Genomic DNA, 14,301 nt, shown 5'->3' with positions numbered 1-14,301 from the left:
TACTCCTGGGTAGCTCAGCCAGGGAATGCTGCATGCAAAGGCCAGGAGAAGGGGTGGGGGAGAGCAGAGCATGGGGGATGGGCGGGTACAGAGAGACCAGCCCCCTTGCCTCCCTGGAGCGGGGCCCTGGGACGCTGTCTCCCAGGGGAGCAGCTGGGCATGTGTCCTCTCAGATTTACCCATGGCTGGCGGCAGCTGATCTGTCCACCTGCTGTGACACTTCTGTCTTCTCAGAGCCAGGTGCCGTCTGGCCAGCACCGCTGACCACTTGCCAGAGAATGTGTGTTTGAAGACTGTAACGCTGTTTCTACATGCAGGGTACACCTCTGCCTCAGCTCCTCCTTCTTTTCCATTTTGGAGAGCAAGAGGCAGGCATACACATATCTCTTTTGTACCCTTTAATTAATTGTTAAAGTTTCACAGCAAAACAACTGGACTTTTCTTTTAAAGAAAAAAAAAATCACTCATCCCAAAAGCCCTGTTCTTTTCACCTGAAGGAAGGAAATGGTTCTTATGAATGGGAACCCTTCCATAAAAACCTTTCAAATAAGTGAAAGCCCATCAGCCCTCTCAGGCTGCTCTTAGGGGCCTTATTTTATAGGCTCCTGGTCACTCCTGCAGCTTTGCTGTGGAGTACAGAACCAGGTTTAGCCGTGAATTTAGAATGGGGCTGGGGTGTAGGGTTTCTCATGTCCTGTACCTCCCCAATCAGGCTTACAACTTCAGCCCCATCACTGACAGTCCTGACTCCTGACTCACCCGTTATAAACCATGACATTTCACTTAGCTGGTTTCGCTCAAGAAGGAGGTCTCCTATGCAAGGCACTTTTCCAGACAACCACAGCTTACCCTCCATGCGACAATTTCTTTTCTATTTTTCTGAAATTGCTTGAGTACCACACTTTCCTCCTTAAATGGGGCACGGAGCTTAAATGATCTTTCTTCCATGACGATTCAGGGTCATTACTGTGAGCACCAGTGATGGTCTTGACCTCACGGAGATCATGGTCCCCAGAAGCTGTGCAGATATTTAGCACTATTGACCCCACACCAGATGAAATGGTACTAATCGAGGGCCTGGGTCTGCTTCCTAAAGGTTCTGTTTGATTTTTTGTTTTGTTTGTGTAATTCCTCCATTGTACAATAAGTTACCAGCAATTACAGCCTTTGGCAGCCTCTCCTTCCATCACCCCCAGCTGAGAAAACCAAGCTTGTCAAAGCGCAAATGACTTTGACAGCTAGCATTCCCGGGGTCTATGCTGGGTTCCTAGCATTCTCCAAATGACTTACAGGTATAACCTCCTGAAGGGGCTCAGAAATGGAGTTTGGACATTTTCCTGTGAGGAAAGAACTGAGTATAAAGGTATGTTTCACTGGTTACCTGAAGGAAAGCTGCCTTTGCCTAATTCCTGGTTTATAGGAGACTTTAGGTTGGCTGATGTTGCCAAATAAATGAACTCCAGGCACCTAAACGGTGCCTCTTGCAACTCATTCTAGCCTGGATTTTGGAAGGATTTTCTTCTCTCTCTCACCACTTTTCAAACTTGCTTTCTGCCTGAATCATTTTATTCTTCTCTTTCTCCTATTTCCATTCCCTTGCACCTCCTCTCCGCCTTCCTTTCTCCCCCTTTTCTGTGCTCCTACATGCATCTTAAGTATAACCAGCAGTTTTCTGGGACATTACTCAGCTGGAGGACTTGTCTGCACAGCTGAGAGCTGAGCCCCAAAGCCAGCCCTTCTCCTTACAAGCTGTGTCACCTGGGGTGAGCTCACCCACCTTACAACCAACCACTCAAAGTAAGCCCTCCAGTCTCCAGCAAGTGAGTGGCAACAACGAAGAAATCTGCAACACCGAAAGTTGTGCTCACAATCAGGTTGATTACTCAGTTACCTGAGGGTTGTTTAAAAAAAATAAATAAATAAAATTATATATATATATATATATATATATATATATATATATATATATATACACACACACACACACACACACACACACACACACATACAGTCAACACGCGGAAATGAACCTCTCTTGAATCAAGTGAACTTAACTCTCAACCCTCCTATTAATGTGTCAAATTGTTCACTTTTCATTTAAAAAGAATGAAATGTCCCAGGACATCTGGTGGGAAGAGGTACTTACAGATGAGGGGAAGGGTCCTGGGACTGGAATCAGGTGATTTGGGAACAAAGCTTCTGCTCTTTAGTGGCCGTGGAACCTTGGGCCAACCTCACTGAGCCTGCAAAAGGAGAATAACGGCTACCTCACAAGACCATGGTGGGCATTGAGTTTTCAAATCAATGTATCAATGTACAAAGATGTATCTCGTATAGGTAGTCCACAAATTTTAGTCGAAGCAAAGGGAGCTAAGAATTGCCTCTGTTTCTAACCAGGGCTTTCTGTCTCTCTTGTCATCAGAGGTTCCCATCACGCTTTGATTATTGTGGATAGAGAACACATTCTCATCTTGGTATAATACATGCATCCTGCAACAGCCCTGGGAGGGGAGTGCTATTATTGTTCTCATGCCACAGATGAGGGAACTGAGGCTCAGAAAAGGGTGAAGTTGCCTGATGAGTAAGTAAAAATGGCAACGTCTGCCTTTGAAATCAGACATCTGGCCCTCAGAGTCCACACGGCATTTAAGGGAAAGAAGTGAGGAGAACAACAGGATCTTTAAGGTTCCTCCAAATCTAAAAGTGCTCTCTGAGATTCTTCCTATCAGGGCTGGCAACTTTTACTACAGGCTGCTTCAGGTTGCCAGGTTGGGGGCTCAGGCATAGAAATGTGTGGTTCTTACTGCCCCCAGGGAAGTCACCAATCATAAAGAATTTAACACAGATAAGGTTTTTAACTTTCAGCCACTTGTTTTGATGTGTCTGCATAATATATTAATTACTCAAAAGCTAATTCTGAAATGTGAGTAGATACACCCTAAACTAAACAAGTCCTGTTGCCAAAATATATTCAAGACCATATGCATCCCATTCAGCCTTGCATAAAAACTAGCCTTGTTATTTTGTTTTTCTTTTCTTTTTTTAATCCTCACATGAGGGTATGTTTTTATTGATTTTTTTGAAAAGAAAGAATGAGAGAGAGAGAGAGAGAGAGAGAGAGAGAGAGAGAGAGAGAGAGAGAGAGAGAGAGAAGTTGATTGCCTCTGGTATGTGCCCGAACTAGGGATGAAATGGCACTCCAACCATCTAAAACCAATTAAGCCACCTAGCCAGGGCCAGCTTTGTTATTTTGCAGTAACATTTAGTATGAAGTACCTACTCTGTGCAAAGTGATCTAAATGTTTCTCACCACCTTCCAATCAACCAACTTGGGACCTTCATACTGTTACCAGCCCTTCTTCAGATTCACACTTCTAAGAGTCTGTTCATCCACTTACTCATTTTTATAGAGCCACTAACACGAGTCCCACTTTGTGTGCAAGACTTTTGCCTTATGGCTTCATTCAGTCTGAAAACATTTCACTCTTTTTGTGCTTAGCACAGTCATGGCTCCTGGTCCCAAGCATCTGAAGCATATAGCAACTGCAAAGCTCTGGATGCTGGATAAACTGATGGGTGTGTTTGTTCCTCATCCATCAACTGATCCCACAAGCTGAGGGAATATTTGCCCTGCTTCTTTTTCTAAGGAACAGACTTAAACCTGCCCTGACAGGCAGTGAAGTAAAGGTCTGCACAAAGCCATTCGTTAAGATTGAGGTCTGAACGGATACAGCCTAGCCTGGTGGTTTTATGGACGGTCATCAGCATTGACAAGACCACAGAGCATTTCCCTCTGATCTATGGCACCAAGGGTAGCTTTGTTGTTTATTATATCACACCTGAGGAGGCTGAGTGCAAGTTGTGCAAAGTAAGAAAGATCTTTATAGACACAAAATAAATCTCTCATCTGGTGACTCAGGGTGTTCACACTGACCACTACCTAGATCCCTTCATCCGAGAGAAGGGCACCACTCAGATTGATATGAAACTGAATGGCAAGATTACCGACTTAGATACTGTTAACATGTGTATGATAATGGGAGGTGCTATCTTGGGAAGAATTGGTGTGATCATCAATAGAAAGGGACATCCTGGTCCTTTCGATGTGGTTCAGATAAAAGATGCCAACAGCTGACAGCTCTGCCCCTCAGCTCAGCTCAACAACAGTTTTGTTAATGGAAAGGCAATAAACTAGGTATTTCTCTTTCCTGAGGAAAAGGTATGACCTCATTGCTGAGGAGAGAGACTCAAACAGAGCAGGAAGTGAAATGATCTTTATTTTTATTTTATTTTATATTTTATTGATTTTGTACAGAGAGGAAGGGAGAGAGATAGAGAGTTACAAACATCGATGAGAGAGAGTCATCGATCAGCTGCCTCTTGCACACCCCCTACTGGGGATATGCCCGCAACCAAGGTACATGCCCTTGACCGGAATCGAACCCGGGACCCTTCAGTCCCCAAGACGACGCTCTATCCATTGAGCCAAACTGGTTTCGGCTGAAATGATCTTTAGATAACAGGATTGGAAGGTCTTTGTACGTAATTAATGATAATATGGCATGATTCATTGTCTCCCTTGCAAAACACATACAAGCAAACATAAACACACACACACACACACACACACACACCCCTACTTAGTGAGCTTCAAGCACTGTACCAGGCCTTGGAGATACCATGCCCTGGTCCATACTCTCATCAATCAAATAAACATGCCCAATAAAGATATAATGACAAGCTGAGATAAGGGAGCTAAAAGCATTACAAAACAAACAAGCAAACAACAGAACACCTGACTTACACATATGAAGTGAGAGAATGGGGGAGGGAAGGATTGTTCAGCAGCCATCCCTTCTTCTTCACCTGATCTGAAGAAGAGGTAGGAGATATTTAAGCCAGGGGGTATGGTGGGGAGCAGGAGAAGAAGCCAGCAGAAGCTGGACAGCAGACTGGGCCAGAGCCCAGGGTCAAATTAAGAGTGTTGTCTGTTAGTTCTCCTAAGAGCAATAGGAAGTGACTGAGTTTTTTGTTGTTGTTTTTAAATATATTTTATTGATTTTTTTACAGAGAGGAAGGGAGAGGGAAAGAGAGTTAGAAACATCGATGAGAGAGAAACATCAATCAGCTACCTCCTTCACAGTCCCTACTGGGTATGTGCCTGCAACCAAGGTACATGCCCTTGACCAGAATCAAACCTGGGACCCTTGAGTCCACAGGCCGACGTTCTATCCACTGAGCCAAACCGGTTAGGGCATGACTGAGGTTTTAAGGGAGGGTTGGGAGGGGTGTGAACGATGCTTTCACGGTGATATACCTCATAGCAGTGGGAGAGAGGTTTGCAGGAGACCAACCAGTTAGCTGGCCTTGCTTGGAAGGATAGAGGAGAAGAAAATTCCAAGTTGGAGAAACTGGATGAATAACAATGTTATTCATGGAGATAAGGAATTGAAGAAATGGACCAACTTGGAGGTAAATGGGGAAGAGCAACCATCCTTCCAGGTTCTGAGCTATGGGTTGTAGGTATTTTGGCTTTACAACAAGCCCCACAAAGTAGGCATCATTATTCCATTTTTCATATTAAAAACTCAAGGCTTTTTTATGAGCTTCGTTTTTCTAACCAAACCTTCATGGGTCTGATTTTCCTGGGCAATATAGGGCTCAGTTAACCTCCCAAGAGTTCTTAAAATGAGAGATTAACTTTCCCTGGAGACAAAAGCCACAGGGCTCAGAAGTGGGTCTGGGACTTTGCCGGAGATTTTGAGTAGGCTGCTGCGGGATCCATGGCAAGGCAGCCTTGTAGGACTGTGTAGGTTGTATTCTGCACAAACTTAGAGGGTGCCCATCATTCGAAGTCCATGTGAATATGTCAGCCCTGACCCTCACAGGTTCTTTTCAAAGACTCCAAACTCCACGACTCTTCCATAAGCCCCAGAGTCCGAAAAGAATCAACAACCAAGGCAATACATCCACTTCACCTCTCCAGTCCTCGGCATCCAGACCCAGGTATTCCTCCCTCACCTTTTTTTTTTTTTCTCAGCTAGCACACTAAGGAAGCCTGGATGGAAGGAAGAGTGAAGCCTTCATCACTAAGGCACCACTGCTTACAAGAGCTCCCAGAGAGGTGCACTGAACCCAAAATGATGTTACTATCTGCCCAAATAAAGGCTTCATAGAAACAAACGGGTTTCTGGGACCAACGCTGCTACTTTGTACCTAGTCAACATAAAACATCCCCCAAATCACTGATTAAAGGGTGTCCTCACTCACCTGATCACATCCTTCTACACCCTAGGTGCTGTCTGAATGGGAGTGATCAATTCTTCACCTTTGAGGAAGACAAATCCACTCTGAGATTCACAAGGGAAAAGCCTGGGGCTCCTCTGCAGGCCCAGAAGCTGGGACATTCACGCTCAGGGTTTGAAAGCTCCGGCAGTGAGAAATGGAGCTGACTCCTGGACTACAGCAGCCAAGGGCTCTTTTCTCTTCAGGCCCTGAGCGGTGGCTCCACTTTCACAGAAGAGCTTGAGTTCCTGCGTGTCCTGCTCAGGATGCTCTGGCAAAGAGGCACGGTCTCAAATGCACCAGCTCTCACTCATGATGGGTCAGGAGCTGATCCCGTGGACGGTGATCAGAATGAGCTCAGCTCGCCAAAGGAAACTGCTCTGCCAGCATCTCACTGCTGCCAATCCTTCCCACAGCGACTCTTTGAAAGGAATGGTGCTTTCCCTTTAAAGGTGTTTTTTTATTGACATGCACCACCTTCTTCCCACAAAGGCAATTAGGAAGGAAATGTTCCTCCAATTTCTAGTCGAGATGATTCGTCTATGGCAGTGGTCGGCAAACTCATTAGTCAACAAAGCCAAAATATCAACAGTACAATGATTGAAATTTCTTTTGAGAACCAAATTTTTTAACCTTAAACTCTATAAGTAGGTACATTGTTATTAACTTAATTAAACTGGCCTTTGCTAAAAACTCAAGGGGCCAAAGAGCCGCATGTGGTTCGCCAGCCGCAGTTTGCCGACCTCTGGTCTGCGGGCATGCTGCAGTGTTTTTCTTTCTTTCTTTAAACCCCAGCCCCTCTATAAACTCTAATGGGGTTGTTCATGTAGAGTTTTGAGTGTGTTTTCTTGTCTCTAGACCACATACCACAGAGTATACATTGGCAGGTAGGTCACACAGAACTCTTCTGAAGAAGAAGCCCACCTATTGGACAACACTCACTTGCTGAAGTGGCAGATGCATTCCCCAGATGGTAGTGGTAGCCCTGTCCCCACCCCGTCTTTGAAAGCAGCATTCCTAAGGCATTAATATGTCCTGTATCCTTCTGGCAGCAGCTGACACTCTGGCCACACACACCCAAGGCTGGCTTGACCTACAACGTAGGGCAGTGTGCTGCGGAGGCCCTCCTCCCATCTTGCTGTCGCCTTGAGCAGCTGCTTGAATTGCATCAGCTGGTGGGATCTGGGCAGCGGGAAAAGGCTCGGCAGCTTAACTACTCAGTGTGGGGACCATGGCTTCAGAGCCCCATCTACCTCCCCCAAACCTACCCCTCCCAGCATTCATGGGGAATTGGACCATTTACTGCCATCATGAGGCCTGAGTATTTTGTCTTGGCCTGAATATTTTTCTGAGCTGACCACTATGAACCTGGGAGACATTTCCCAAATTAGAGCCTAGGGCAGGAAGTTATCATTCTTACCTGTCATCAATTTATCTTACCATAGAAATAGTGTAACTAGAGAATGACTAAGACATCACCATAGACTTGTGTAACTAAAATGAAAAGCATGGCTGAAACTTAAGAGCTGACCCGGAACTACAGAATTTGATCTCCTACCCTATTCCAGCTCAGAATAGACAAGTGGAAGAAAAGCCAGGTGGGCAGTGGCAAAAGCAAAAGAAAATATGTTTTCGCTTTCACTTCTAGTGCTAGCAGGAAGTGTCCAGATCAGAAACATCTGGGTTCCCACCTGGGGGAGGGAACCAGAGTAACAAACATCACCCTTTGATTATCAGCTCTACTGCCTTGGAGTCCAGCTCCCATGCTGCTTACTCTACTCTCTTAATTGTTTTAATGGTAATTATGTCAGTTCCTTCTTTGTCAGGAAAGTGGCATTTCTGGAGACTGTGCACAGCAGGATCCAGTCTCTTGCTGCCTTCCACCTTCAGCCCAGGTTTTTCTTGTTTATGAAACAGCTCCTGGCACCCACGCCTGTCCTAACAAGGCAAAAGGCAGGCCCCCTAGAGAAGCATTTGAGCTCCAGGAGAGGGAGATGGCTCTGATGCCAACTTGGGTTTACTTTTGCCATTTCTGTTCAATTTCATCTCTTCTCAGATGGTATTGGAAGGGGAGATTTAGGGGAAAGGAGGATGGGATTGTGTCAGCGAATCTGTTTCAGTTTAAGGACTTACAAAACCAGACTGAAATGATAAATAGAATGGAGAGGGTGCTCTCTCCATTTCAACAGAAATCATCTCTAAACTCCCTGATAAAAATTCAAAAGCGTCCCTCTGCTTCAGAGGTATCTGCTCAACTCAAGCGCCTGGCCTCGAATGGGAAACCTCTCCTCTCCTCAGATAGATGATAAATGCTCCTAGTTGGGAATTAAAGGCACACAAACCATTTCTTCCAAAGTCTGATGATGGGAGATTTTATCTATGGCTAATAGCAATTCCATTTCGGAATTTTTAATTCCTCTGGTCTATTGAAATTAGCACCAATGATGATGAGGTTATATTATGAGTTTGGAAGGGACACTGACTATTTCAAAGCATTCAAAGATATATATCATATAGTTGTAGAATAATAAGAAGTAGGTAGAAAAAAAAATCTGCCAATTACAGTTTGTCTAGGTATCATATAAATAAATCTGTATTAGCTTCTGATGGAAACAGCTTAAATATAATATCAAATTCTATTTAATTCTGGTCTAATAAAGTTTCAGTGAGATTCAACATAATTTCTCCTTCTTAAAATGCTTCCCCAAAATATCCCAATTAAAAAAAAGGCCTACTATTTTATTATGAATAAACTTACAAATAAATGCCATAATTATTTATTCAATTTTCCCCTCTTAAACAAAGGCTATCCATCCTCTAAAACAAACGTTATTTACCACAATAGCTGAATGTTGCATATTAAGTAAAAAAAAAATTTTTTACCTAGAAAATACAGTTTGTCAGAGGAAATGTGACCCGATCACCTTTGCTGTGGACGAATACGGAAGGCTAACTGTGATCTCTAGCAGGAACTCTATTCCAAGAAAAACACACAATTAGCAGTAATTGTTTTTCTGGCTAAAGCAATAGTCTGGGATCAGTATTTCAAACAGCCACTTCTTTTTCCTGTCTCTTTTTTTTTTTAATGATGTAGAGCAATTGCTCGTCTAATGAAGGGACTCGGTAAATAAACTCACACATGACTCTAAACTGATTACTCTGAAATAGGCACTTTTTATTCCTGTAATTGCTCTTCAGAAATGAGACAAACCTCTTGCTCACATGAGACCCCACAATCTAAATGTTTATTGTTAAAATAAACATAAGGCCAGCAGAATACAGGTGCGGTCTAAAGCTGCGGTTATTGTTGATCAACCATTCATTTTCATCCACCCCCAACCCCACCCCCCAAAAAAACACACAAATTAGCTGCCAAAATTAACTTTCCTTTTTTACCATCTCTCACTCATTATCAGGTGAAGAACTCAGGATCAATGTATAATATCAGAAATGCAAGGGAGTTTCTGCAATCAGTATGTTCCTTCTAATGCTCATGTGAAACTCATAAGGGGATCAGCCACAAACACAGAAAGGATCACATATTTTCTCAATTCTGAAATTCCGGCAAATATTCCATTCTCCTTGAGGCTTAAGGTGGAAAACAAAGCACTTATATTAGCATTAATCAATTTGGATGGTCTTTTTAAAGATACTTACAGTTAAGCCACTGTGAATACCACGCTTTCCTCCGCACCCCTTTGTTGTTGGAGGGTAAGTTACAGGAATAAGCCTGCAACTATCCTGCCTTGTGATTAGGACGTCACCTTAAACGCAGACTTTATATTTTGGCTTCGATGAAGGTTTAAAGGTTAAAGGCATCATAAATTATGCATTTCCCCCAATGCCAGGCCCATAAAAAGTGCTTTCACTGTTCATTAAAGATATTGCTTTTAAATGGGCAGAGGCTTTTTTTTTTAAGTGCAGAAACAGAAAAATTTCCATTATGTTTATTGATGTCATGATGGAGAGCCAAAAACAATTCGGAATTAGGAAACAGCAAGAATGTAACAACTGTCAACATGCAGTGAAATTTCTGTTCACTCTTTGTACAGTAAAACAGTTAAACACAGCTGACCCACACGCCGGTCCCCTCCAGGGAGAGCAAGTCTGGCAAAATGCAAGTGGCCAGCAACAGTTGGGGCTGTCCCCTTCTCTCTCTGTCCCAAATCACAGATCTGAACAGGGACCTAAGAGACACAGGATTCACATTAGAACACCCCCAACTCCTGCACTGGAGCAAGCTCTGTGTGAGGTCTGTTTGCATGAACTGCATATTGGCACATGTCCTTTAACACCACCTCCAGCTAAAGCCAGTTAGTTCTAAGAGATTCTCAGTTTTCTTTTCCAGGGACACCCATGGCATCTGCAGAGGCTGGGCTCTTTTTTCCCAAGGGGCACCACACCCATTCCATCCTCCAGCCTTCAGGAGCAAAACGCAGATGTGGCTGGATCTGCCTCTCTCCAACCTCAGGCTGACGGATACACAACTTGAGCTAGGTCATGACCCCCCAGGTCGGCGTCCTGTCTGGCGTAGGGAAGGATTCTGGAGGCAGGACTGCTTGCCGAAAGCACCAGGGTTCCAGAGATCCTTGCCAGGATACAGCCCGCATCCCCTGACAACTAAGTGGCAAAGTTGTTTCTGCCTCTCTTACTGCAATGCCCTTTCCTCTCCATCAGAACACGCACACAAGCGTGCACACACGCCTTGCTTCCTCAACTTACCAGTTTAGACTTGGCGCGTTGCAAAAATTCTTCCATGTCGTGGTGAGGTTTGGACCAGGGGTGCCCGGAGGGGTGCGGAGGGAGACCTCAGCCGGAGGAGAGGCGCGGGTCTCCGCGGGGTGGCCTCCGGTGGCGCAGCGACCTTCTGCTCCCTCCGGCCGCTCGGAGGCGGCTGTGGCTGCGCCCGGGGCGGTGGCGTCTCTAGGTTCCCAGCCCCACCCCCGAGCTGCGCCGCCCCCTCGGGACACCAGACCCTTTCCTAGTAAGGAAGTGGGTGTGCCTCCGGAAGCCCCGGGGCGCGCCCCGCTCGCCAGCCCGCACGCTCCTGCGGGGCGGGAGCTCAGACCGGGCCCCGGGGGCGGTGTGCTGGGGGGATGGCGAGGGCGCCTGGGCCAATCGCAGGGCCCCGCCGCGGCCTCCTGACGTGGCGAGCCTGAGGATGCTGCAACCATGGACAGCGCCCAGAGTGCCAGCCAAGTGCGAGGGGCCGCTGCAGAGGGCGGCTCTGCCGCAGGCGCTGCCCCTGACAGCCAGGGGGAAGGTGGGAAGAGGGGGAGAGGGGAAAGAGGGCCCCTGAAGAGCCCACCCTCCTCGGCCAGCGCCTCCCTGGCTGGCTGGCAGGTTACAGAGAGCTTCAGCGGTCACTCAATGAGCTGGCTTTGGCTGGCCTGGCCAGGGGATGGGCATAGATGGGCATAGAAGGAGGGAGGGGGGGGGGCGGCTGTTGAGCTAAAAGCAATACGACCTTGATGGAAAATAATCAGAAGAGCAGCCTGGAAGATTTGTACTAGGATGCATCTACTCTCCTTAGCCTCAAAACATGCCCACCCAGTAATGGGCATCTGCAGTTCACCCCAACTGGGGCTCCTATGTTGGCCCTGGGGCTGATGCTGAGATACAACCCTCCTGCAATCTGCATCCTCTCTCTGGCATGCACACTCAGGGGAAGCTGGGGCAACAGAACTTTGCTACTGCATGGGGATCTGTGTTTCCACAAGATTCTCAGATAATTTCTATGTGCGTTAAAGTTTGAGAAATACTGCAGTGTGCACATAACAAGTACCTAGGAACCTTATTGTAAGCCATGGAGTTTTGTCCTGTGTACTCTTCTAAGCTGACCAGAACCTCAGATATAGCACCTCAGGCTTTCTCTTACATCTGGGCCTTTGTACATCTGCCTGCAATACACTTTTTTTGCCATCCATCTCCCCGGTCCACACTGCCTGGCTTACACATGCTTCAGTTGTCAGCTTAGTGCACATTAAAACTGTAGTATAAGAACCCAGGACTTAAAAAATACTGATTCCCAGGCCTTACTCCAGTATCTCTGAGGGTGGGGCTAGAGCATCAGTCAGGTATAAAAGTGCTCTAAGTGATCCCAAGGTGCAGCCCAGGTATGAGCCTCAAATGTCAGCTTATATTTGAACCATTTAGCTAATAGAACCCAGATTTCTGTGCCTTATCCCCAGAATTTCAGGATTAATAGACTTGGCTTAACAGACCTGAGAATTTTCATTTTTCACAGTCTTCCAGTGTTTGCTGTTGTTTCTAATCCAGGTACCACACATTGAGGGTGACTGGCTTAAAAGTTGTCTTCTTCCAGGAAGCCTCTCCTGATATACTCCTCCTTGTCCACCCCCAGAATGAGTCAGCTGCCCCTCCCATGTTCTGTCATACAACCTATATTTTCTACTCCACTATGAATTGTCTGATATTTGCCTGTGTTCTTCCCCAAGCTGTTAGATCCATGAGAACAAAGACCTTGCCTGTCTCACTCATGGATATATCCCTAATACAGTTCATACACAGATCCTCAATAAATATACTTAATGAACAAATTTATATATGGAAGACTTTTTTGCGCTCTCTCTCGCTCTCTCTCTCTCTCTCTCCACCCCCCCGTGTGTGTGTGTGTGTGTGTGTGTGTGTGTGTGTGTGTGAGAGAGAGAGAGAGAGAGAGAGAAAGAGAGAAAGATTATCCAATTATTTTTTTTATTCCTGAGGATCCAATGAAAATAAATCAGCAGAGTCTGGAGACCTGATTAAAGGAGAGTGATGGGAGCATTAAGCTCCAGTTTGCATTCAGGTGATGAGTTGTGTGGAAGCTACAGATCCTATCTTCTCTCTTTGCTGACTTAAGTAGTTTAAAACTGTCCAGGTATAACAAGTGTTTCATCAGCCTTTAAATCTGTGAAGATGATCACAATTCAAGTAACACTACTGAGAAAAATCCCCAAGAATTATTTCCCTCTGACTCCATTGGGGAATTTAGTGGCAATCACACAATACTGTTTTATTCTGACTTTTGATTTTAAACATTTTGGGTAAATGTTATACAGCGCTGAAATTTCTAACTTTTAAAAAAAATTTGTTTAATTAATTAATTAATTAATTTTTCTGATGGACTCAAATTCCAACGCCTATTACCCAGAGTTTTTCTCCATCAACAATGTCCCTGCAAAAGTTTCGTGAGATTTACCTCCTCCAGGAAGCCCTCCTGAACTGACCATCTATACTAGTTTCCTGAGGCTGCTGTAACAAGTTACCACAAACTCAATGGCTTAAAGCCAGGCGAATTTATTATCTTCCAGTTCTGTAGGTCAGAAGTCTGCCACCAGGAGAAATCAAGTTGTCAACAGGGCTACGGTCCTTTCTGAAGACTCTAGGGGAGAATCCTTTTATTTATTTATTTAGTTAGTTAGTTAGTTAGTTAGTTAGCCTTTTCCAGCTCCTAAAAGTATCTCACATACTTTGATTCATGGTGCTTTCTTCCATCTTCAAAACCAACGTTTCATCGCTTTGATTATTCTTCCATAGCCACACCTCCCTCTGAGTCTTTTCTACCTCCATCTTCCACTTTCTAAGGCCCCTGTGATTACATGGTCCTACAGGGTCATGTACCCAGGGTCATCTCCCCCAGTTTAAAGTCAGCTGACTAGCAACCCATATTACTCTTTGCTATGTAACCTAATATATTCCTCAGGTTCCAAGGATTATGGTGTGGACTCTTTGGGAAGCTATTATTCAACCTACCGTACAACCCACACCCCAAGTTATTTAGTGGCTGTCAGCTTGTGAACCTCAATTTCTTATCATTCCATAGCAACCACTAATCTAGCGCCTTTAACTCTAGATTAGAAATCATCAACCTGGTTTGCAGAATGGAATCACTTTTTAAAATATTGATTTTATAGATGAAAAAGGGTCCAAACACTAAACTTGAGAATCTCAGGGGAGGCTTGCATGGTGGGTCTTACAAACCCAGAAATTGAAAGTAACTACATAGGATGGTCT

General features: G+C 45.0%; 1 protein-coding gene across 10 annotated transcripts in view; it reads right to left on the bottom strand.

Annotated features, from left to right (window-relative positions):
• The window catches only part of PRUNE2 (prune homolog 2 with BCH domain), a 195,738-nt gene extending 184,511 nt beyond the window's left edge, over positions 1-11,227 (bottom strand). For 9 of the 10 annotated variants that reach the window (XM_084899415.1, XM_084899412.1, XM_084899418.1 and 6 more), the window contains exon 1: positions 11,008-11,226. In XM_084899415.1, coding sequence (XP_084755541.1) covers positions 11,008-11,043 — 36 coding nt within the window. In that variant the 5' untranslated portion in view covers positions 11,044-11,226. Of the gene's footprint in view, positions 1-11,007 lie in introns of all 10 variants that reach the window. The other variant, XM_084899413.1, reaches the window with a different exon arrangement.
• Between the last annotated feature and the right edge of the window lie 3,074 nt (positions 11,228-14,301).

The sequence above is a fragment of the Pipistrellus hanaki genome, assembly GCF_964339955.1.
Source record: "Pipistrellus hanaki genome assembly, chromosome: 11".
Classification (NCBI taxonomy): Eukaryota; Metazoa; Chordata; class Mammalia; order Chiroptera; family Vespertilionidae; genus Pipistrellus; species Pipistrellus hanaki.
Note: the sequence above shows the minus strand (reverse complement) of the source record. Positions and strands in the feature narration are given on the sequence as shown.